At 37.8% G+C, this 26,473-nt stretch overlaps 1 protein-coding gene across 2 annotated transcripts in view; it reads right to left on the bottom strand.

The window, feature by feature from the left end:
- Positions 1 to 9,634: 9,634 nt before the first annotated feature.
- The window catches only part of CAV1 (caveolin 1), a 35,926-nt gene continuing 19,087 nt past the window's right edge, over positions 9,635 to 26,473 (bottom strand). For both annotated transcript variants that reach the window (XM_004741919.3, XM_004741921.3), the window contains exon 3: positions 9,635 to 11,867. In XM_004741919.3, the coding sequence (XP_004741976.1) occupies positions 11,526 to 11,867 (342 nt within the window). In that variant the 3' untranslated portion in view covers positions 9,635 to 11,525. The remainder of the gene's footprint in view (positions 11,868 to 26,473) is intronic.

The raw sequence follows: 26,473 nt of genomic DNA, 5'->3' as shown, positions 1-26,473 counted from the left end.
GAGGGGAAACACTGAACTCGAAGGTTAAGCCCTATGAGTGGGAGAAGGAAGAGTTCAAACCCCTCAACCATTCAGGGGAAGAATTCTGAAGGGAGAACAGTATTGTTATATTCTCTGTAAATTATAATTCTGTAGCACAAACAGAAGAATGTGTGTGCACATGTCTGTGTGCACATTTTTACCTTAGCAATGGGTAGTTAACTTTTGAAATACTGGGCTGAGAAATTCATACTTTGTGAATGCTCAGCTAGCACTTGAAAGAATATAACCAGCAATACTATTTTAACTTCATCTCCAATGAGCACAAGAAAGTTTGCTAGCTATCATAAGGGATGATACACTATTTTTTCATTGGTCAAATGAGTGGTAATCGGATTAGCTAGAAATATTGTATAGGCACCACTGTCCTTGTATAAACAATAGGAAGTAAGACTCTAGAAAGAGCTCGGCTGTCTACCCCCTTCAAAGGGGTCTTCTGGAACCAGGGCTTTACCCAGGCTTTGCTTAACATCTCAACAGAGGATCTTGTGGCCTGACTTCTGACTACAACTTCAGATGAATTCTTCACCAGAGCACTGATACATGTTTGAGTGACCCTTTTATATCTGGTGTTGCTTAGGACTTCATTGTACTTATTGTCTCAGGTTATCTAGTAGTTTCTAGTAGTCTGCTTGTTGTGAGTATTTGAACACGTGGCTCCTTTGGTTTGAAATGTACTTTTAGTAAAACCCTTGGTAATAAGGTTGTGGGGGGGATTATAATTCTCACTTGTTTATAGTCACTGGAAGTAACTGATATCTGCCAGAATAATCTAAAACTCATGAACAACCAAATTAGCTTACGTCAGTTCCCTAGATACATTCATTTGATCTAAGAAGCTTGTTTGAGGGTTGGAGAAAAACACTGGTTTTTGAACACTGCCTGGCAAGTGTCATTGGATTTGTCTCCAGCTCAGTCTTCATAGTTCTGTGGATATGGGGTTGTGACAAAGGATGAATCCAAAAGCCATGTCGCTATGTCCCCTATAAAAAATGTGGCATGGAAGGCAGCCCTGCTTCTTTGAGGCATAGTCATAAAGTGGGTAGCAGTATGATTTTTCTTCAAAACACAGGATGTGAGTAATATTACATTTCTTTTCTTCCTGTAAATAAATTTAATATGCTCCAGTCCCCCATTTGACCTGACTGGTGGAAAGGCCAAGCTCTGCCATGATGGGATGCTTCTTAGTATCATGTGAATGCCCAAAGCGTCTCTTGTATTTGGTCCCCAAAGAGGATGTGGTAGTGTTTAGAGAACTACTGTTCCTCAAGGATGGGGACTCTCCTGGGGCACTGGGGTCATTGCCAGGCTAGGAGCCCAGTACTGAGGATCCAGCCTCCTTAGGAACCCGAAGTAGCCATTCTCTTCTGAGGTTGTTACATTTTAGGCCAGTGCATAGGGTCAGGGTAGAGGCTTCCAGTGCTTGTGGAGCCTACACACTTCTGTGCTGTCTCCCCTGTCTTGAAGGACACTCCCTAGATCACTTTCTGGTGTAGCTCCTTCTATTCCTTTTATTTCTGAGAGGATCCCATATAGCCATTCTTCAGGGGACCTTTAGAAACACAGTGTGTGAAATCTCTTTCTTGGAAGTGTGGCTGGGAAATAATATGTCAGTATAGGGTTTTTCCTACAAACTTAGATCCTACAGTGTAACCCTTCTGTGCTGAGAGCCACATCCAATAATGTTGAAAAATGGGTGAGAGGAATAAGTACAGAATTGTCACTTGAATCAACCCAGGAAGCAAGATATAACCTTATAAGATATGAAACAGCAGAGAAAAAGTAGAAATAAAAGTGGAAGAATGTAATTTTTGATTTTTTGGGGGGGCACATATGTATATCTTTACTATGCAAGGAAATGTATATTTAATTATTTGTTAATAACACAAGCATCATAGCTATGACAATCATTATTTAAAATACCACTTAATTCGGGGGATGCCTGAGTGGCTCAGTGGGTTAAAGCCTCTGCCTTCAGCTCAGGTCATGATCCCGGAGTCCTGGGATCGAGCCCCACATTGGGCTTTCTGCTTGGCCGGGAGACTGCTTCCCCCTTTCTCTCCGCCTGCCTCTCTGCCTACTTGTGATCTTTGCCTGTCAAATAAACAAATTAAAAAAAAATCTTAAAAAAATAAAAAAATACCACTTAATTCAAGATGAATAACATATTTTAATAATAATCTGTATTTGCTTAGCATTATATATTTTCATGCGTGTGATCTCATTTGCTGTTAACTGCATTCTGGGAAGGTGACACAACAGATAGGAATTCCCCTTTTTTGTACCTAAGAAAAGTCAAGTGGTTTCCATGGTACTTGAGCTCCAAAGTCAGTCTGGTAGATAGTTGAGTAGGACTAGAACAGAGGTAGATTGCTTTTCTACTTAAGCACTCTGCCCTAAGCTATAAAACTAGGAGTAAAAATATGGTTTATAGATGACTTATTCATGGCTGAGCAACATTCCATTGTATATGTGTATTATCTTCTTTATCCATTCATCTAAAAATGGACAGAGGTTGCTTCCATATTTTGGCTATTGTAGATAACACAATAAACACAGAGGTGCATATATCTTTTTGAATTAGTGTTTTCATATTTTTTGGGTAAATAGCCAGTAGTGGAATTATTGGATCATATGTTAATTCTGTTTTTATTTTTTTGAGGGACCTCCATACTGTTTTCCACAGTGGCTGCACCAGTTTGCATTCCTACCAATAGTGTATGAGATTTCCTTTTTCTCTACATCCTGTCAACACTTGTTGTTTCTTGTGTTTTTTATTTTCTCCATTCTAACAGGTGTGAAATGATATCTCTTTGTGGTTTTGATTTGCATTTCCCTGATGATGAGTGATGTCAAGCATCTCTTCATGTGGCTATTGGTCATCTCTATGGGGTCACTTGAAGAAATGTCTATTCATGTCTTCTACCCAATTTTAAATTGATTATTTTGAGTTGAGTTGTGTAAGTTCTTTAATATATTTTGGATATTAACTCTTTATCAGATATATCATTTGTAAATATCTTCTCCAATTCAGTAGGTTGCCTTTTTGTTTTGTTGTCTCCTTTGCTGTTCAGAAGCTTGTTATTTTGATGTAATACCAATAGTTATTTTTGGTTTTATTTCCCTTGCCTCAGGAGACATATCTAGAAAAATTGTTGGTAAGGCTGATGTCAGAGAAATTACTGCCTATGTTCCAGTTCCTTCCTTCCTTCCTTTCTTTCTTTCTTTTGCATGTAGCTGTCTAGTTTTCCCAACATCTTTTGTTGAAGAGAATCTCTTTTTCCCATTGCATATTCTTGCCTCCTTTGTCAAAGATTAATTGACCATATAATTGTGGGTTTATTTCTGGGCTCTCTGTTCTACTCTATTGATTTATGCATTTGTTTTTGTGCCAGTAGCATACAGTTTTGATTACTATAGCTTTCTAGTATATCTTGAAATCAGGGATTGTGATACCACCAGTTTTGTTCTTTTTCAAGATTGATTTGGTTATTTGAGTTTTTCTGTGGTTCTAAACAAATTTTAGGATTATTTGTTCTAGTTCTGTGAAAAGGGCTGTTGCTATTTCGGTAGGGATTGCATTAAGTCTGTAGATTGCTTTGGGGAGTATTGAGTGCATCAGTGACAATGAAGCATATCTTTGAAATTAGCCACAAAAGGCTTTCCTCACAAAATCCATGAATGACTAAATTCTCTCTTTCTTAACACCACATACTTAACCCAGCTGAGCCAAGAGGTATTAAATGCTCCTGGAATTCTGAAGATGAGAGCTTTTGGAAGAATGTAGGTTTATGGAGAGTTCATTTAGGTATGTTTCATTCAGAAATATTTAAATTGTAGCTACTATTTAAACTACCACCTGTGGTTCAAATTGAAATTAAATGTAATTAAAAATTTTTGATCCTGGTCACAATAGCCACATTTCAAAATAGCCACATATGACTGATGGCTGTTACTGGACAGTGCAGATACAGTTTCTTAAAGGAATAATATTTCTTTAAGAGCTTTCCACTCATTATAATAGAAATAGAACATTTCTATAATCACAGAAAGTTCTGTTGGACAACACTGCTTCATAGTTACAAAGATGTAAAGGGATCAGACTTGGCCCCTCTATTTTTAAGAACTTATAATTATTATATGCCTATAGCAAAACTTAGAATATATCACAGCAAATTCTACAACAGAGTTATCAGTTCAGTTGAGCAGATATTTATTGTGATAGTCACTATGCTAAACTCTGTGGACACAGTGGTGGCTAAAAATTGGTCTCTGCCCCATAGTATTTTACAGTTCAGTGAAGATATGAGTAAAATGTCTCAAGTCCTTGAGGACCAGAGCAGCTCTCTCTGCCTGGGAAAGTTTGAGAGAGGAAAACACAATTATGTTTATTTATTCTGTCTTTCTTATCCATGTAGATGAATAACACAGAAAATACTTTAACAACTGTATTATGTAATAAGCAATTATTATAATTTTGCATTGACATTCCAAAACACTGAGCTCTCTTTGCTCTATTCTACAAATGAGCTTGGACCATACAGTGGGAACCATGACAACTCCCAAATTTGCTGGCAACATTATTCGTAATGCAGGAAGTTAGACCTCATGCCAGTGATACTTCTCCTTGCCTTCTCCTGTTCCCTCCCCATCACCATGGGTCAGGTGCAATAGATATTTGTATTTAATAATAATCTCACAGTTCTAAGTGGTCAGCAGTGATCTTTTATTGAAACTTTCAGCAGCAGCTGTTTTATGTCTCTTCCCCCTTTATTATGTCTTATTTAAATTCCATAAATAATGAAATAGTTGTGTCATTTACAGTAAGATAACTCCTCATTTAATTTGTGGGTAGTGGCTAAATATTAACTGTATTTTCCAAGACTCATGTGAAAGAGGCATCTATTCATTGGCTGAATTCTGGAAGGGGGTGAAGGGAAGTTCTTCATTGCCATCTAGGACTGGCGCCAAGGATTTAACCCTCAAGTTCTTTTCTCACAGGCATTAATGTTACTTTATAGAGAGAAAGTTGGGAAGAGAGGGGAAGCACATTGCTGTGAAGATAGAAGTATATTTCAAGCTGATTTATTCCCTTATTTTAGTGACTTTGGGTAGTTACTTCTTTTTATCCATGCCTGTATTTCTGCCTCTACAGTTGATACTGATACAGCTTTTGTTGTACTTGCTGTTTGTTTTGAAATCCTTGTAATCTTAATTGCTAAAGAGAGATCTGGCAGCCTGAACTTTCAGAAAATCTGGATTTATATCTTGCTCCACCGGTCACTAACCAAGTGATCCTAGGTAAGTCATTTATCCTTGGTGTTTCATTCTTTGTATATATAAAATGGGGTTATGAGTACACTTCTTTTCTTATATCATGGGAGTACAGGAAGACAGAGATGTGAAAGAGTTTGGAAGATTAGAGTTTTATGGAGATTGACATTATAATGGACATGTTTGCCAGTTTGCCATTCACATCCCTATTGCTGATTAGCTTCTCTTTCCTTCCACAATTCCTTGAATTGACAGCCTTTGAAACCAAGCTACTACCCCTGACTGGGCCAGAGTGGACATCAAATGTAGGAGGAGCCATTGTATTATCTAGTCTGAGCAAATCAGATGCCTCTCTTGAGTCTACAGAGATACAGAAATGGAAGTCTGATGGTGATTGATCTTTAAGTAAATGGTCAGGTAGACTTTGGGCATTTTGACTCAGTCCATATTGATGAGCACCAGAAGAGATATGGTTGGATGAAGACAGGCAAAAGAATGGCTTAAATGCATTAAGAAAAGCAGGTAGATGACCCTGAGGCACTAGAAAGAATGAAATAAGATAATGGAATGAGGGGTTGCCTGAAACTTTCTAATTTCCATGAGATCTGGGTCTGTTTTAGTCATTTTCACATTTTTATTTGCATTATAGTCTAATGAAGTAGGAAACAACAAAGCTTCTAGCTCGAGAGTTGAGTCAGTTATAAGACTTATCCATACTCACAGCTGGTTCTAAGATTGATTGAGGATTTGATTATAGGTTCCTGTTTCTAAATTCAAAGTTTTTTCTGTTGCAGGCATGGCTTATTATTTGCATTCATTATTGTTTAAGGTTGAAATAAGGAAATCTAAAGAAATTGTTCTAGTCCAGTATAGATACTGAAGACTGATATTTTATTTGTAAATTGCCTGGACAATATTTGACATCATCCTAGATATGTGTTCTAATGCCAAAAACCTCACTGTTAAATTTATTTTCTCCTCTGGAATATAGATGACACTACTAGTTTTTTCCTAGTCAGAACCATTCTGGTTCTGTTAGAACCAGAGTGTGAGAGTTTGCAAGGCAATCATATATTTAATTGGTGTGTACTCATGGTTTTGACAGACATTTTCTGACTGGTCAACCCCTCAGTTGAGCCTGCATCTTCAAAAAATATTATTAGAACATATTTAGTGATAATCACAAAAGCAAGCATCATTTCATTTAAGATCTAAGTTTGTATATAAAAATGTATTATTTCATCAACAAGTCATTCAATGGTTTTCAAATTTTCTTAGTGATGGATTATTTTATCAAACAAAATATGCTAAAAACTGATATGAAAAGAAATCACAGAGGAGTTTGCCTGTCTGAAGACAGTGGTGGATGTTATTCTTCTCATCTCTACCACTAACCTCTGTCATCTTAGAGAACCCAGTCAAACACTTCTAGATTCTATAGAGCACAGTTTCAAAGCCATCATATTAAACCATTAAATTTATTGTCAATAATTTTAATTTTTACAAAAAAGCTATTTTCTTAGCATAAAAATGGCAAAATATTAATTCCATTTTGGAGTTTCCTTCATTATTGCTTTTAATGAGATTCCCTGAAGACAAAGGCCTTCATCTCACCATTCTTTGTCTTATCTTTCTATTCCCTGTTTCACCAAATAGTTGTTCCATAAATGCCTATTGAAGGAACAATGTGAACTATTATGTGAATAGAATCATGGGTTAGGAAACACATTATCTTCATGACTTCTAACCATTTAGTGTTCTTTTTTTCTTTCCCTTTAATAACACATAATGCTATTGTAATACTGCCAAATGGTATTATACTTTTTGAATTTCTCCCAAGGATGGAGTGGATTTCTACATAAAGAAGAGCTTTGGAAATAATATCATGGGTGTTAAACTTGCTGAGTAACCTTGAGTAAGTTATTTAACTCCAATGAGCTTCTATATTCTGATCTCAAAGACAGAGCAATTGTATCCTTTTGACCTAGATTGTAGCACATAAGCCATATGGCTATTGTAGGGGTACCATTTGTGAAATGCTTAGTACATTGCTTGGCATATTTTATATGTTCAATATATGGAAGCTATTTTTATTTTGAGGTCAATATAAGAAACAATGAAGTAAAGAAGAAAACCACTGTGAAAACGTAAAGTCAATATCAAGCCAAATTACATCCATCAATGTGAGCATTGTGCTGTACATTTCACAGTGCTCACTTGTGTTATAGAGTTGATAGAACTTTCTATTCAGAGTTGGCAGGTAACTAAATCTCACCTTTTCGAGGTGGTTATGCAATGTGATGAAGGATTAAAGAAATAACCTCTTAAAAAGGACTTTGACTAATGGCTGGAATAGTTACTATCTCATTAAAAGTTGGCAAGATATTAATAAAAATGAAGAAGAGGGGGGTGCCTGGGTGGCTCAGTGGGTTAAGCTGCTGCCTTAGGCTCAGGTCATGATCTCGGGGTCCTGGGATCAAGTCCCGAGTCGGCTCTCTGCTCAGTGGGGAGCCTGCTTCCCTCTCTCTCTCTTTCTCTCTCTCTGCCTGCTTTTCTGCCTACTTGTGATCTCTCTCTGTCAAATAAGTAAATAATAGCTTAAAAAAAAAATGAAGAAGAGTAGATTTCACTCCAAAATGTGTTTGCCCATTCATAAGTGGCTCAGGTGGGCAGATGTTGTCTTTTTTATTTTTTTGATTGCCTTCTACCTGTTGCAAGCACCTCATACTTTATGCTAGTTTTCATATGTTTTTCAGTTGTTCTTTTGAAGTACTAGTTAGGTATAGAATAAACAGTTCAACATTCTGTAGCATCAAATCACTCATTCAACTTAATTTTATTTGCTTCCCCATGTCTCAAGTCTCCCTATTCCTCTCTCATCACACACACACACACACACACACATACCCACACACACACTCCCTCTTCCTCACTTGTAGCTTCCTAGCTCTGTGGAATTTTGTGTGACTCATCACATAGTGAAATTGATGAAGTCAACAGCTGCTGGAAAGTCAACTTTTTCCTTAGTAACTGTCAACATGTGTTTGCTATTATTCAATTAAGAAAAATACATATTTCAAATATCCATGATAGTTTTTTGCTAAAATTTTCCTTGGTGAAACTCATATTTTGACATATCAAAATGTATAAATGGGTACAGTAGGGAAAGTTTTGATGGGAAGAAAAAATCATGGAGAAATAAAGTGGAAGAGAAGAACAAATGATGTGTATGTTGTTGGTAATGCTGTAATTTATATCAGAATGTGTTTAGTGACTTTCTTCATGACACTATTTTTTTAAAAAATAATTTATTTAGTTATTTGAGAGAGATCACAAGTAGGCAGAGAGGCGCAGGCAGAGAGAGAGGGGGAAGCAGGCTCCCCTCCTCCTGTTTGACTGCCTTCAAACTGAGACATTAGTTTCTTCACTGCCTTTGGACGTGAACTAAAACATCAGCTTTTCCTGGGTCTTGAGCTTGCCAGCAGCTTTAAAACAGGAATCACACCATTGACACTCTCCTGGGTCTCCAGCTTGTCAACTCACCCTGCATATTCAAGACTTGTTAGTCCCCATAAATCATGTGAACCAATTTCTTAAAATAAATCTCCTTATCTATATGTATATGTCTTTATATAGCTTTTAATATTATTTATATATACCAGTATATTTTCAAATATGAAGAATCAATATATTTCTTATTGGTTCTGCTTCTCTCTAGAACCCTGACTAATACAGAAGTTCTGAATGTAAGCTTAGCCAAGGCCAAAAATAAACTGTGACTGAAATACACCTCTTAAAAAAAAAAATCCCAGTTAAGACATAGCAAATTTCAAAGCATTAGCCCCTGGATGTGTCCCTTACCAAATGAGAATATTAATATCCATCACACAAAGTTGTTGGGGGCTCAAATTAGATGACACATAGGGTGGTTGGGGAAATAGATTATATAGATGATGGAGATTAAGGAGTGCACTTGTTGTGATTAACACTGGGTGTTATATGCAGGTGTAAATCACTGTGCCATACACCTGAAACTAAAATTACATTGTATATTAACTTATTGGAATTTAAATAAAAACTTAAATAAAGCATTGGGTAAACTGTTAAATAAATTCTTATTAATTATAACTTTTATCTGAGGTAACATGCATGGTGATGGCCTTAGAACAAAGATCACACCTAATCCCACTTTGCAATAACTGACAAGTGTAAGACCATTACCTCCCACAACCGCATACACACACTATGTACGTGCTTACCACACACAAACACAGACACTGACATACACACCAGTTCTGGGGTAAAATAATGAAGCTGACTGTTGAACTGTTAAACATTTTTATTGTGCAGGGTTGTAACCTTTACAGGACATGCAAGATAAAAAAGTGTAAAATATATCAGTAAGCGTATAAAATTTCAGCAATCTTTTGGACCAGCAATTGATTTGCATGAGGGAATAGAACAGACATGTCTTGGGATACACAGTTTACAGATTGAATCACACAGCAATTTCCCAAGTGATTTTCCTCATATAAAGATAAAAATATCTTTACACTTATGAAGTATGCAAATATACTATATTTTCAGTTATGTACACAGTTTAAAAGTAAAACTATGTCCATGCCAGTGTCTGTTTTAAATGCAAAACTTAAACGTAGGTAACAGGTTGATAATTAAAGTGTCAGGAAATCTAGAAGAGATGAAAAATAAAATCAAGCAGAGTTCCAATAGGTGTATGAAAATAAAAATAAAAGCATATAACTGAAGGTTAAAAGTAATGTCCCCAAGGTCAGACTCTTAATATGAGCAGGAGGAATAAAAAGCTTTTAGATGTACCAGGCAGCTTTCTGTATGACTCAGGTTTACAGGTGAAATTCCTCAGTTTGAGTTCAGAAGAATTTGAATTTATTCCAGCAAAATCACCTCAATCTTTTATTACTGCCTCCTCCCCATCTTCTTTCTGAGCAAAGTGATGCTTGGATTAGGTCCAAAGCTCCTGGCAGGGGGAGGGGCTGTGTATCACAGCATAACAGACAGTTACAAGTGCTTTACTTTGAAGGGGGTCACATTTGCAACAACTCTGACAGTCTCACAATGGCCTCCATTTTATGAGCCCTTCCCCGGAGGCCCACTGATCAGCTGAAAAGGGAACACAATGTTCAGCCACTAAACCACCCCAGTGATGGATTAGTTTGGAGTCAGGAAAGCGTGATTATTCTTGAAAATAAACGAAGCTGAATAGACATGCTGACCTCATTCAGCTGATGAGAGGCAGGGAAAGTTGGCTTCCACTCCTGCCAGCCCAGAGAGGGCTCAGTCCCATTTGTCCACCTTAATTTGTTTCATGGGGTTGATGTACACCATACTTGATATAGATAAAGATGCTGCGTAATCAAGTGCAGACGTGAACTTCATCCAACTCTGTTTCTGAGAGTTAGAAAGGAGCATGGAGAATGGGTTTTCTAATTTTGGTCTTCAGGAAGGCTGCTGGACCTAATGAAAGTTGATGAGTTGGACCCTATTTGAAAAGGAAAATGTGAAGAACAGGAAGGCACTTAGGTCTCATTATCTATATAACAAATATTCAGGCACATAAAGAATCACAGGTTAAAATTTCAAGAAGTGTAAGGCATTAGTTGGAATACGTGAATGCAGATTATATTTTCTAACCTGATAAAGATCACTAGATCCAGTTGGATCATTAAAGTGAATGGCAATGGTCTATTAATGCTTCAGATGGTGGGGGAAGAGTTTGCTTAAAACCTGCCCACATACCTGTACACTTAATGGCCTTAGCCAGGAATTCTTCCCTTACCATAAAATGATCAACATTTTAGAATAGGCACTTGAGGTTGTTTGTTCTTTTTTTTTTTTTTCCTCCTCAGTTCTTCATATTTCTCTCAAGTTACCTTTCAACAATAGGTCCATATCTCAGCCAATAAAACAATGGTCCACATGCAAATAAGAATGTAAGGAAAAGAATTTTAAATGGGTTTAAAAAATCAAGACCACCAAAAAAAAAAAATAGATGAAATAGCTCAGAAGACACAAATAATGTTATGAAAACTGAGTGATTTCTTTGTTCTGAACCAAGAAAATTCATTCATATACTGTTGCTGTACCAGCAACTTGAAACTTGAAATTGGCACCAAGAAAATTGAAAGGAAAAAAAAAAAAAAGAATCAGGCATACTTCTATCCTTAAAATGTCATTTATATTTCTTTCTGCATGTTGATGCGAATACTGCTGAATATTTTGCCAACAGCCTCAAAGAACGGGTCACAGAAGGTGTGGACGTAGATGGAATACACACGGCTGACGCACTGAATCTCAATCAGGAAACTCTTAATGCACGGTACAACTGCCCAGATGTGCAGAAAAGAAAGAATGGCAAAGTAAATGCCCCAGATGAGTGCCATTGGGATGCCAAAGAGGGCAGACAGCAAGCGGTAAAACCAGTATTTTGTCACAGTGAAGGTGGTGAAGCTGGCCTTCCAGATGCCATCAAAACTGTGTGTTCCTTCTGGTTCTGCTATCACATCTTCAAAATCAATCTAAAAGGAAGAAGAGACAGAATGTGAGCTTACAATAGAAGAAAAGAGGAAAAACCACTACTGAGTATCCATAAATACATATTAGCTTTAATGTACGAGTTCTGTGTGAGATGCTTGAAAGTACTCAGCAGCATCAACATCACTCTGAACTTGCTGGAAACAGGTATTTGGGCTTCACCTGGACCTTCCTTACAGCATCTCTGGGGGTGGAATCCAGGAGAATTTCTAACATGTTCTCCACATGTTTCTTTAAACTTCCTGTATTTAACGGGCTCTCTGCTCAGCAGGGAGCCTGCTTCCTCCTCTCTCTCTCTGCCTGCCTCTCTGCCTACTTGTAATCTCTCTGTCAAATAAATAAATAAAATCTTTAAAAAAAAAAAAAAACTTCCTGAATTTAAGTAAAACCTGGCAACATGGATAAATAGATGAGGCGCTCAGTGAAATGCAAATGACATGGCCTAAGCTAATTGTATTCCAACACAACTACACAAACAGTGTTGAGGGGTAGTTAGTGCATAGTTGATTGCTGACTCTTCAAACACTCCACTGGTAGATTTTCTTCAGCAAATTAGATCACTGTGAGCTGTGAGGACTCAAGAAGTCTTCATGGGGTGGTGGAACTTGGGCAGGGCTTGGAAAATGGGGTATGATTTGGAGAAGAAGAAAGAGGGTACTTTGGAAATGGTGTAAGCAAGATCCCAGGAACAAGGAAGGGTGATACAGTGAGTCTCACAGGCAGCGAGACCTGTGTGGGCACAGCTAGTAAGACTGATTGAAGCCAGTCTCAATTTTATTTTGCATACAGTGGAAGGTCTATTGAAGATAGTAGAGTGGGGGAATGCAGCCACACTCAATGTGGTCATTTATTAAGCTGAATTTGACAGCAGTGTATAGGCTGGAGAAAAGAAACTCAAGGCAAAGAGACTGTTGTTATATCCCAGGTTTGGTGCCGGGCCCAAACTGGAATTGTGGCCAGGAAAAAGAAAATGAAAGAATGAATTTCAGGGATGTTAAAGGAAGACCCCACAGGATTTGGTTACTTCAAGATTAGAGAGAGAGAAAAGCCTAAGATGAGCTTTGAGATTCTGATTTGCTAGCTAAGGAAAGCCGAGGTGACATTAACAGCAAGAAGGAAGTTAGAAAGGAAGGCAGTTAAAAACATGTTAAAGAAGAGCTTCATTTTTGAATTAAACGAACAGAGTAAAGTTTTGAATAAAGACAGATACAAATATCAGTGGTCCACACCAGTGAATCCTGTAGTAGTCCCTTTGGGTGGCCATAAGGAAGTAATCAAATAAATGAATTTGCAGTACAAAGCAGTTAACAGTAACCAAGTGCTTCTCCATGCATTGTCTCTATATGATCTGGGGTTTCAAACCAATCTGAGAAGGTGGGTTGTTATCCCTTTACAAAAGAAGATACAGAAGTTCAGAGAGGTGAAGGTGACTTGCTAACAGGAAGCAAACAGCAGTGGTGGGACCAGAATGCAAACTTGACACATTTCCCTAGAGCATTCTCTTACGCAGTACCTGCTACCTAAACAATGAATTCGCAGGAGCTTTTATCTCTCTAGAAGGATTTATACAATCTCAACAGAAGCACGGGATTAAAAAAATTACCAATAGAACAGTAGGACAGAACCAGCTCATCTGCTTGGCAAAGGCAGCTATATGAAGGGATATAATGTAGTTTGAAATCCAGACAAGTTGATGACTGCCAACATCATCAGGAATCCAGGCAAGCTCAGGATTAGGGGATGAGGTCTTGGGTGACTGTGGAGCTTCTCAGTGCCAGGATGCCACCTTTGATTCAACACAATAAAACCTCTTTTGGAAAAAGTACATGATGCTTACTAATAATTAAAAGTTTATTTTCTAGAACATTCTGTTTCTTGACCTATTGTCCAATGCCTTAATAAGGTAATATGTAAAAAATGGTATTTCTGCTATTATGTTTCATTTGCATGATGATTGTAATTTTATTTACATATGCTTTATTTACATAATTAACTTCATTTTTTAAACAGATTATTGTCATTCCAACTCTTTTCTTTGCCTATTTAGATCTAGACTCAGAGAAAAACATTTACTTGTGTGTTTTAAAAGGTTGCATGAAATATGTGGCAAGTCAGATCAATCCTTTAATGATATTTCTGTGCACTTTACTTAATTGTCCACTATGGGGTTTTGTACTGACACTGTATTTTCCCAAAGCTATTAAGAATAAAAGCCTGTGGTTTTTCTTCATCCAATTTCAAGATACCCAATAGTGTGTTTTTTTTTTTTATAAGATGACCTTATTTTGTAAAAATATTTGGTGAAGCCAAAAGTAATACACTAGAGCAGACAAAAGAAGAGCAGTCATGGTCCATGAATGCCCTTTAATGGGAACATTCAGAGTGCACAATGGGAGAGGGTACCTCACTTTTATTAAAAAATAAAGGTAGTCTACTATCAAAGGAGGGCAGGGAGCACATTATTGGAGTTAGGGTATTCCTACCTCTTTACAAAGCAGAACGTGAATTATGCCTGCCTTGAGATGCATTTCCTAGGGAGGGATAGTTACTAACATTTGTTGACTTGCTATTATGATCAGACACTGTTCTCATTTAACTCACATCAACTCTTCATAGATTATTCCCACTTTACAGGAAAAATTCAAGGTTCAGAAATGTTAATAAATTGTCCAGATAGATAAGAGGTGGATTTGAGTTTTGAATCTGGTCTGAAAGATACTGACTCTTTCTTCAATACCACATCACTTTAGAAAAATATTTTTCAAATTTTCTCCAAGACAATTTTACTATTTCAGAATTAAAAACCATATTAACAAAAAAGAATTTGCTGAATTTTATTTTTCTTATAATAGTAAGAATTCTCAAAACATGGTCTCTAAGGACAATGTTGCAATGAGGTTATGTATATCACATATACAATTTGGTCCTTAATGAAGATTTGTGGACATATGGATGTGGGTGAGATTTCTTGATAACAACTTTATTTTTTTAAGCATAACTATAAATGCATTTTTTCAACGAACATATTGGAAATTCTTAACTGCCTTCAAGTAAATTTAGAGCAGGTCTCTAGGGGTGGACAAAACATGACGAAAATAACATGTTACATAAATATATTCAGTTAGTTGGTTGCTGTTTTAGTCCTGAAAATTTAAGATGGCTAGAGATTACTAAAAGTATAGCCCTTTAGATGCAGCTGAGCAAAAGAAAGTAAGGCATGTAAAGGAAACACATTGGAACCAGAAATAAAGCTTACTTTCTCCTTCCATTTCTGTAACAGTAATAGTAGTAGGTTTTTATGAATAGTATAGGACATAATTTATATAAAGTGCTTAACAAGGGTATAAAGCATTACAATATAGTAAATGCTCAATAAATAGTAGCATTAAAAATTCCTTGCTGTGGATGACTAAGCTTTTTAATTGAGAATTTTAATAGAAACTATCAACCACAAAGCACCAATGGCTCAAAAGAACTAATTTCCATCTGTAACAATCTTCACCACAATTCTCTGAGATGCATGACATTATTTCTATTTTATAGATGAGGGTGGTGTTTGAAGTTAAAAAATTGCTCAAGGCTATACAAATGCTAAGTGGCAAAGCTGAAACTTGTTCAACCTGAAGCGTGAGCTCATTTTGTTTTTGTATACCTGGGGTTATAAGCCCCTATAATAGCCATACTTGCTTAATTTTGACCCACATAGATATGCTTCCTAAAACATTCCCATTTTAATTATTAAAGGAATTACTGTTGGTAGGATTTCCATTTTAAGTTAGGACATCTAGTAACTAGGATGTTTTGGATTTTTGGTACTGATTGTATTTTCTTGGCTCTGCACCGTGTGTTCTCACAATCCTGGGCACTCAGCCAAGAACTCTCACTCTAACTGGCAGATAAGGAAACTGAGGCACAGAAGGTTTAGAATGGGCCAGACATTCTCAAGGTCCCAAATGAACCAGTGGAAAAGCTGAAATTAGAACTCTAACTTTTTGATTCACAGGCCTAGGTCTAGCTCTGTGCTCAACACTGTATCTTTAGGAGCTTATATCTTTCTTACCATATCCCTTCTCCATTTACCCCAATCATATCTTCAGGTCTCCTGTAAGTCTCTCATTACCTTCTAAGGCATTGACTTGAAGGTTATTCCTACTTGAAGTTAGAAGAAATGTCCTTTTTATAGTATGAACATGAACATTTCTGAATATCTACCTGGGGTGAAGAAAACAGGAAGGAATATTCTAAAAAAAAAATCTTCATTTCACATTTTGATATATATCGGTAATGCACTGAACTCAACAGAGTTCTGCTAGATAATCAGTCATTCCATATAGCGTTAGGTCAGAATTCCCCATCACCTAAAGCACAGTTGATTCAGCATTTTCGTAGATGTTTAAAGCTAAAGGAATCTTTAGAAATTAATGGCCAAGGTTGTCAGATGACTGGATCTAAGGGTACCTTCCCAGGTATGGCAGACACAGGATTAGAATTCAGGCTTAGGAACTCTACTGGGCTCTTCTGCTCCTGTCTGCTACACATCCCCTGTCAGTCTAGCTGCTGTAGCTGCTGCAAAAGACAGACAGGTTTGCATTGGAACTTGAACATCATCTTGCTCTCAAGAGGTCCCATAGGGCTATTGCTGAGTAAGTGATGGTGCCTCTCTCTGACAATCCCCAGTGTGTTCATTGTTCACGTCCATCATTGGCTGATTTATCCCTCATTAAAACTATCACTCTGGAGTCCCATTTCTTCAGGAACTTATTCCTCCTACTCCTTAATGAGTATGTCTTACCTAGACAGGAACTTTATCTGCTCACTTAGATTTGGAGCAGAAGAAGAATTAGAGATTTGATTTAAAACAAAAACAAAAACCAAGAGACGCAGGTGTCATTTATTTTCTTAAAATAAGATGCCTCAGAGGAGGTTGACCTGTGTCTGCAAGAATTGATTTTCTGTTCTGTAATCCATGGAACAAGTTGCCCTTCTGGCAAGAATCCTTATGCAGACCTCAAGATCAAAGGCATGAATGTATTTCAGTGATATTTCTATGTCTTAATAGATGCTTTATAAGGAATCAACAATTTATATTACTAGATTTTTATAAATGACATTAAATTCCTTTATGCAGCATTGACTTATGATGCTATAATTTCAGAAACATAAATCAACAAAAATCTAGCAACAGACATCAAGAAAAGCAATCTGTCTTGTGTTTTGATAATACTTTACTAAGGTAATAAATCTAAGAAGGTTTCGTCTTGTTTAAAGTATGCCATAACCATATTTAAAACATTTTTTATATGTGCACAGGATTAATAAAATACAGTGTCATTTTTTTGTTTGTTTGTTTTTGTTTTTGGGGCTTTTTGTTTGTTTTCAGGGTCATTTTTTTTGTCCTAAAATCTGGACATTTTATTTCTGAAGTAGAAAATTTAAAGTACATTTAGAATCTCAAAGAATATGAAGCTTGAATATTCTGTTTATATGTGGTAATATCTTCTTAGACTCTTAGTAGAAATTGTGAATGTATTAGATATATAGAACACATAACTAACAATATACAAGGTGTTTACTGAAACCTTGTGTGTTGTCTGCCCAGCATCCACAGAATCCTGATTTATTCAGGTAATGGAAATAATCCTTTGATCTCACAGATAAGTTAGGTTGGTTTACACTTGCTAGGATAGTGTTAGTCTCCTTGGCAAGAGATTTGTTTAAGGAAGACATGTGGCTCAGTTCTCCCTAAATGGAAGTCGGCTGGGTGGGACTTCTAGGAAAACTTTATCTTCCTTATGAAAAGAGACAGAGGTGCTTGATTTAGCCCTTTTCCCTTTTATCCTGCTTAAATTATGAATACATAATTTAATTATGAATACATAATTATGAATACATAATCCCTTGATGTAGGGAAGTCATCATGTGACAAGGAGGTGACATGCATGTTTTAAAGGCCAAGAATATAAAAGATATTGCTTTTGCCATTGTCAACCTATAAAAACAATGCCAAAGGGGAAGGCTCCATAGCTCAGGGGTTAGAGCACTGGTCTTGTATAAAAACAATGCCAGTAGCTGGCCATCTCTGGGCTTCTTGGGTAACACATATATACACTTATTTTTAAGCCACAGCTATTCAAATTTTCAGTTACCTATAGCAGAAAACATTCCTAAGTGATATAGTAACTAGTAGTCTTTTCTGTTGGTTGACATAGTAGTTGTATATCTCCACATTTAGAGATCTGAGTTCAATTTCTAACATCAATGTATCTTTTTAGCACTAGTAGACTCTATTCCCAGAATATGCTCCTAACCTGTATCACAAAATGTTTGCTTTACATTAACATTTAATTTTAGTAAAGCGTAACTAGGATGATAAATTAACTATGAAAGAGACAAACATATTTGTGATAAGTAACATCTAAGATGGCTCCCAGTGATTCCTTCTCCCCTATTTCCTAGTATTCTTGCCCCATGTAATATATTCCCCTTCACTGTGGGCTGGAGTTAGAGATGTGGTTCTAAATAATAAAACATGGCAAGAGTGATGGGGTGTCACTTCCAAAATTAGGTTACAAAAGAGTGTGGCATCTGCTTTGCTCCCTTTCTTACTCTCACGTTTCCTTACCCTGCTAGAAGCCAGTGCCATATTGTGAGTTGCCTTATGGAGAGGTCTCTGTATAAGAAACTGAGCGGGGCAGGGCACTGGCCAACAATCATTGAGAAATTGAGGCCCTTGGTCCAACAGCTTGGGAGGAACTGAATTCTGCTACCAGCCATGTGAGTGTGCTTGGAAGTAGGTCCTTTTCCGGTTGAGCCTTGAAGTGATTCTAGCTCTGATACCTTGGTTGCAGCCTTGAGAGGCCCTGAGCCAGAATTACTAAGCTAAGCCACACTTGGAATTCTGACATACCACAAGATAATAAACGTTTGTTGTTACAGGCCACTGAATTTTGGGGTAATTTGTTAATGCCACCAGGAATAATTAAAACAATCCCCAAACAAATCACCTTTATTTTGATTATCATTTCTTATTTTCTTTTCTTTTTTCAAGGTATTGAAAAAAGGTATTTTTTTCAAGGTATTTTTCAAGGTATTTTTTTCTTGTGTTCTATTTCATTTCTCTTCTCTGTTAGATCATTCAATTCTCATTTATAGAAAATTATATACAATGGATGTATATAAATATTTTGGTCAATCTCTATTACAAAACTATAATCCTCGGGACTGCACAAAAACAGACACATAGATCAATAGAATAGAATAGAGAACCCAGAATAGGACCCTCAAATCTATGGTCAACTAATCTTTGACAAAGCAGGAAAGAATATCCAATGGAAAAAAAGATAGTTTCTTCAACAAATGGTGTTGGGAAAATTGGACATCCACATGCAGAAAAATGAAACTGGACCATTTCTTTACATCATACTCAAAAATAGACTCAAAATGGATGAAAGACCTCAGTGTGAGACAGGAATCCATCAAAATCCTAGAGGAGAACACAGCCAGCAAACTTTGTGACCTCAACCACAACAACTTCTTATTGCACATGTCTCCAAAGACAAGGGAAACAAAGGCAAAAATGAACTATTGGGACTTCATTTCTCACAGCAAAGGAAACAGTTGACAAAACCAAAAGACAACCAAAAGAATGGGAGAAGACATTTGCAGATGTCTTATCAGATAAAGGGCTAGTATCAAAAATCTATAAAGAACTTATCAAACTCAAACCCAAAGAACAAATAATCCAATCAAGAAATGGTCAGAAGACATGAACTGACATTTCTCCAGAGAAGACGTACAAACGGCCAGTAGACACATGAAAAAATACTCAGCATCACTCAGCATCAGGGAAATACAAATCAAAATCACCATGGGATACTATCTCACACCCATTAGATGACAGATGTTGGTAAAAATGTCGAGAAAGTGGAACCCTCATACAGTTGGTGGGAATGCAAGCTGGTGCAGCCACTCTGGAAAACAGTATGGAGTTTCCTCCAAAAGTTGAAAATAGAGCAACCCTATGACCCAGCAATTGTACTACTGGGTATTTACCCCAAAGATACAAATATAGTGATCTGAAGGGTCATGTGCACCCCAACTTTATAGCAGCAATGTCCACAATAGTCAAACTAAGGAATGAGCCCAGATGTCCATTGACAGATGAATGGATAAAGAAGTGGTGTGTTGTGTATATAAAGGAATATTACTCAGCCATCAAAAGGATGAAATATTGCCATTTGCGATGACATGGATGGAACTAGAGGGTGTTATGCTAAGTGAAATCAATCAGAGAAAGACAATTATGATCTCACTCACATGTGGAATTTGAGGATCAAAACAAGATCATAGGAAAAGGGAGGGAAAAATAAAATAAGATGAAATCAGGGAGGGAGACAAACTGTAAGAGACTCTTAATCATAGGAAACAAACTGAAGTTGCTGGAGGGGAGGGAGGTGATGGGATGGGGTGACTGGGTGTTGGACATTAAGGAGGGAATGTGATGTAATGAGCACTGGGTATTATATAAGACTGATGAATCACTGACCTCTACCTCAAAAACTAAGAATATATTAGATGTTAATTCATTGAATTTATATAAACAACAACAACAACAAAATAAATATCCTAGACTTCAGTCTTGGGGAAAAATTCAGAAATATATGAAAAGTAAAGAGCATTTTCAACTTTCTTCAATTCACGTCAAACAGAATGTTAGAAAAGTTTTAGGCTACTTATGGTGCAATCATTCATTTACCTTAAAGTGGCTTGGATTTATAATATTACCAAAGACTAAGGGCCAGCTCCATATAGAAGGCCCATCACCAATTATGGACTCTTGCACTTAATACTTATGAGTGAACTACACAGGGGTCCCAGTTCCTAGGGGTTCTCAGAATGGACCATGTGGCAAAGGAATCAGCTGGGGAGGGTGCTTGTTAAAATGCAAAACTCAGCCCCATTTTATTCTCAGATCAGATTCTCTGGGACAGGATCTGGGGAATCTGTATTTTAATTTTATTTTTATTTTTACTTTTTAAATATTTTATTTATTTATTTGACAGACAGAGATCACAAGTAGACAGAGAGGCAAGCAGAGAGAGGAGGAAGCAGGCTCCCTGCTGAGCAGAGAGCCTGATGTGGGGCTTGATCCCAGGACCCTGGGATCATGACCTGAGCTGAAGGCAGAGGCTTTAACCCACTGAGCCACCCAGGTGCCCCGAATCTGTATTTTTAACAAGATTTCTCCTCTTTTCTCATGCAAAAGACTAAATCAGAGTTATGCCTGCACCTTTGGATCTAGTAAGAACTCCTTTTTGTCTGTGCTACTCTTTTCCCTCCATGCCTTGAGGCCCTGGTTTGCTTCCTGCTTCTCTCTGGAAGCTCCTCATATGCTGGATGGCATCTGGATGTTGGTGGATAATGAATGGAAATTCCCTCTGAAAAGCTTTTCCTAATTTAAACCTATTAAATATGTATTATTGGACAAGGATGAATGACTTATTTATTATGAAAACACACTAACTGGCAATAGAAATCCTGATTTATTTTCAATTCTAAACCCAGTATAAGCAAAAGTATATTTAAAAATATCAAATATGTACTTCTAAAATGTTCACATATGTACCAAACCCAGTCATCCAGAAAGAAAGTTTAGACTAATTGCAAGCTCCCTTCACTGTTCTCACACATATTTCCAACATGTTGAGTAGCTTTTGAAGTCAACAGAATAAATGTGCATGAATGTGTGGGCGTAGAGAGGGTTGAGAACTAGCACAATTAAATGTTACCAGAACACAGGAACTTTTCCCTAATGTCAGTGTGTTTTCTCAGGGGCAAGGGCCAATACCCATGTGTTTACTGGGCCAAATTAGCACCACTGAGGGAAAATACTGCAGTGTTCTTGCAGCACCAACTAAAAAGAGGAGGCCTGGATTGTGTGAATGCCTGCAATTACTTGGATTCCCAGAGGATCCCTACGTAGCCCTAAGAAAAATGTAAACCTGGAGCGGGAACACTGAGGTGATTTGGGCTGCCTTGGGGTGGGAGGTACTAGGCAACTTCACCTTGCATAAGAACACAGGTTTGCTTCCTGGGGGAGGAGGGGAGATAGATGTCTGTTACTAATGCGGGTTTCAAGCTGGAAGAGGATAAAATGGGGGTATTTATCTACCTCTCTGAGTGAGAGGAGAGGGTTGGGGTGCAAGGGGAGGAATTCAGAGGAAATCTGCCATCTCTGACCTGGGCTCTAGCTGGGACCCTTGAGTCTCTTCCTTTAGACTGACCTTCCTCTTTCTGCCTTCCAAACATTACAGAAGCCTCAGAATAATGATACTTCACATTTATAGTGCCCAACTTCACGCATCTACTTCTCTTTATAAACTTGTAAAGTTCTAAGTTATCTTCATAATAAGAATGGAAAGTTGTCTTTCATTTTCCCACTAAGAAGAGGTCACTTTACTATAAATGCCTGGATCAAACTAGGACTTAAGGGAGGTCTGGGTCTGTTGCACCCATCTTGGTATCTTCCATGATACCTAATAGTACTATGCACACATTAATTAGAAATAAATATTTCTTCAGTAAGTATACTTTTTTAAAGGAGCTATAAATGTATATCAGAAGGATATAGGCATATATATATAACATTTCACTAACCATCATATTATCTCCTATGAATTCTCTACCTGCTATCACAAGTGCATTTTTATTTATCTGGTTTTTTTTGTATCCCGTTCAAAATGATGTTCTTATTTACCAAAGCCCTACAATGCCATGACCATTCTGATCAAAATGAAGTGGAGGGTTGGTTATTGTTTAAGTGACTTGGGCACCACAGAAAGGGGCAATTCAAGCTCAGAAGTCTTCACCTTTAAGGAGAGATGATTTAGAAAATATTGATTAAAGGACTCTTTTGCTTGGTTGGGTTTTGCCCTCAGTGATCTGAATACAATTGTGTAATCCTGACCTAAAAGGAGGGTGAGATGAACTCTCAGAAAGGAAGCAGGGGATCCGCAGAACACTCCAGTGGGGAATGGACAGGGTGAGGGAATAAACTTGTTTTTTCCCCCCAACGTTTTCCTGGGGTGTGTGTGTGTGTGTGTGTGTGTATGTATGTATGTGTGTGTGTTTTCCCAGTGCAGGAAAGGAGGCTTACGAGTAATATGTAGTTCAGAATGAATATAGCTGACTGCTTTTTCTTTCCTGGAGGGAGCATAAGAAGAGGTGGAGAAAAAGGCAGAGTATTAGGGTGGTAGATACAGTTGACCCTTCAGCAGCATGGGTTTGAATTGTGTGGGCCCAGTTATACACAGATTTTTCTGATAAATACAGTACGGTACTGTAAATATATTTAAATATGTTTTCTCTTCCTTATGGTTTTCTTCTTTTTTTTTAAGATTTTGTTTATTTATTTGACAGACAGAGATCACAAGCAGGCAGAGAGGCAGGCAGAGAGAGCAGAGAACCTGATGTGGGGCCCGATCCCAAGACTCTGGGATCATGACCTGAGCTGAAGGCAGAGGCTTTAACCCACTGAGCCACCCAGGCACCCCCCTTATGGTTTTCTTAATAGCATTGTCTTTTCTCTAGCTTACTTTATTTTAAGAATATAGTGCATAATACATATAACAATCAACATATGTGTTAATCGACTACTTGTGTTATCGGTAAAGCTCCTGGTCAACAGTAGGCTCTTAGTAGTTAAGTTTTGGGGGAGACAAAAGTTAAACATGGATTTTTGACTGCATAAGGGTGCCATTAGTTCAAGGGTCAACTGTATATTCTGAGGCAGCAGACTTTCACAGAGACCTTGTAATAACGATAGTGTTTTGGAACACTATATGCCTCACTGGGTTGACATCACATCCTGTATGTGTATGAGGAGTGGCAAGACAGGAGTTGTCTTCCCTATTTTACAGACTAGGAGACTGAACCTCAGGGAGGTTGTAATCCATGACTGGACCAAATACAGGATTTGTGTCTCTCAGATCTTCATTCACTTCACCCTCTATTACATCTCTTTAACCTCACACCAAAATTCTCGTTCTGTTTATGCAACCCTGCTCATTCAGACGGAGTCACACGGGAATTTCTGAATCCACACACTCTGGTTGCTCTTTCTTGCCTGCACCCATGCTTCCCATTCAGACTGATAGAACATGCCTTCCTGACTCAACAAGTAATGACGTTCACCAGGACAGAGCAAATGATCCAAGTCAGAGGATGTGGCTGTCCTGCTGTCAAACCTCCATGCTCAGCATTACTCTCATTCCCCAGCAACCAAGCTCCTCTATAGCCAGGATCCCTGGGTCATTTGACTGACCATTGGTTACCAGGTCCCCATTACCTTGTCATCTCTCTCTGGTTTTCCTGGATTTACCATAACATTATATCTTACTCCATTTCTGTAGGGCCAGTAGTTATCCAACATTAGTCTACTCAAGAAGTTTCTGGGGATGCTTGTTAAAATGCAGATTCTTGGGCCTTTGGATTCTGAATCAGTGGTTCAAGGATAGGGTTCAGATATCTGTACCCCCTCCCCACTCATCTTGATGCAAGCAGTCTGGGAGAAGACTTTGAGAAACAAAGGCTGCCTTAGGCTTCATTCTATGCTAGGTGAGAGGCTCTGAAAAATCTGACATTCATTTCTGAGTGGGCATAATAGTAGTTTAGTTACTGTGTTGCCCCCTACTTTTGAGAGGCAGTACTGTCCTCTGGTTGATAGCACCAGGGCTTGGTTTGACTCTCAACTCTGCTATGCTATCTCACATAAGCTACTAAGCCGCTCAGTCTTAGTTTCTCATCTGTAAATTACTGGTAAAATAGTACTTACTTCACAGGATTGTTCCATGTACTAAAACATTTAAATTATGCAAAATGTTTGGGGCAGTTCCTGGGCAATGGTGAGTGCTAAACCAGGAGCTTCTGGCCCAGCCACTCCAACCAGGAGAAGAGGGAAGTGTCAGGGATTTCAGTAATAGTGTTGGGAGAATGGAGGAGATATATTGGAAAAGGAGAGCCTCTTGGTATTTCTGAAATCATTTCAGGCAGGTGAGTGCTTATTTTGCATTCTGCCATTATGCAAACAAGAAGGAGTAGGTCATCTCTATCAAATGCATCAACCTTCTAGAGTCTATTATAAACATGAGGCACACGGCAACCAAATAGGCCCTTGGGATAAAAATGTCCCAGCTGACTGAGCTCCTGGATTTGTCAGAAAGTGACACTAACATGAAGTAATGGGACTCTCTTTGCTTTAGATTAATTCCTTTTTGCCTTCTTTTTCTTTTTCATTCATTTGAAAGTAACCAACAGGTTTCTCCATCTTTTATTCTTAGGAGAGAGTTTGAATTACCCTAGGGTTTGTACTACAGTTTGAAAATTTAAGTTAAATTTCCCTATTTTGATAACAAAGATATATATTCCTAGTTTACATCCTGTTGTGCATTGAATTGTGTCCCTTCAAAAAGATATGTTGAAATTTTAATCCCTAGTACTTCAGAATGTGACCGTATTTGGAGACAGGGTCTTATGGATGTAACTAGGATGAGATCATACTGGAATGGGGTGAGCCCTTCATCCAATATGGTTAGCATCCTTATAAGAAGATGGTAATGAGGAGACACACAGGGAGAAGGCCCCATGATTGGGGTGATGCAGCTGCAAGCCAAGGAATGCCAAAGATTGCTAGCAAACCACCATAAACTAAGGGACAAAGAAGGAGTCCCATACAGGTTTCAGAGGGAGCATGGCCCTGGTGACATCTTAATTTTGGGCATCTAGCCTCCAGAACTATGAGACTATAAAGTTCTATTGTTTTAAGCCACCCAGTTTGTGATACATGCTAAGGTAGCTCCAGGAAATGATTATACATCCTTTTGAAAAATTGCTAAAAACTATCCTTCATGATGAGATGATTTCCGGGTTCCAGAGCATTTTCATATTTCCTTGAGTAGGCTGTCCACCCTTTTTTTTTCTGAGATCCCAAGTAGAAATCTAAAGCCACCTTCAGTGTCCCTGCAACCAGCTGGTTTTGAGGCTTCTTCAGTAACCCGGAACCATCTCTTCAGTCCACGTGGCCTCACATTTTTATGATCACAAAAGGTGCCTAGCTGCAGATAGCTCAGTACAAAGCAGGTTGCATATTTTTTGATTCCTTATTTAAATCTCCAGCCTTCTGGTATCGATTTGGTGGCAGTTGTTGATGTTGAGTGTCACCAAATGAATGACATGCAACAGTGAACAGCATAAAAATGGGCCACGCTAGGGCTAGTGATAGCCTTGAGACTGAAACACTGAACTTGAACAGGAAGGAGTAATACCTTGGGGGCGGTATGTGTGTGTGTGCGCCATCCTTGAGGAGAAGTAACTTCAGCCCTTGGAAGTGTTGGAAATTCTCTTTCCTAATAGAAAAATCCTGCATTGGTTAATGCATGGAAATCCTATTCTATCCAAACAGGCAATTATAAGGATTCACTCACTTTAGTGAGCAAGCCTCACTTGCTCACTAAATTCTGTGTTTACACTTTTGGGAGTTTGTTATTCTTTTAAACTTCTGGGTGTGTCATGGGACAAATATGAATGATTACTA

Source organism: Mustela putorius, unplaced genomic scaffold (assembly GCF_011764305.1).
Source record: "Mustela putorius furo isolate JIRA1106 unplaced genomic scaffold, ASM1176430v1.1 tig00003845_pilon_pilon_pilon, whole genome shotgun sequence".
In the NCBI taxonomy this organism is placed as follows: Eukaryota; Metazoa; Chordata; class Mammalia; order Carnivora; family Mustelidae; genus Mustela; species Mustela putorius.
The sequence above is the reverse complement of the archived record's forward strand: the minus strand, read 5'-3'. Positions and strand labels throughout refer to the sequence as shown.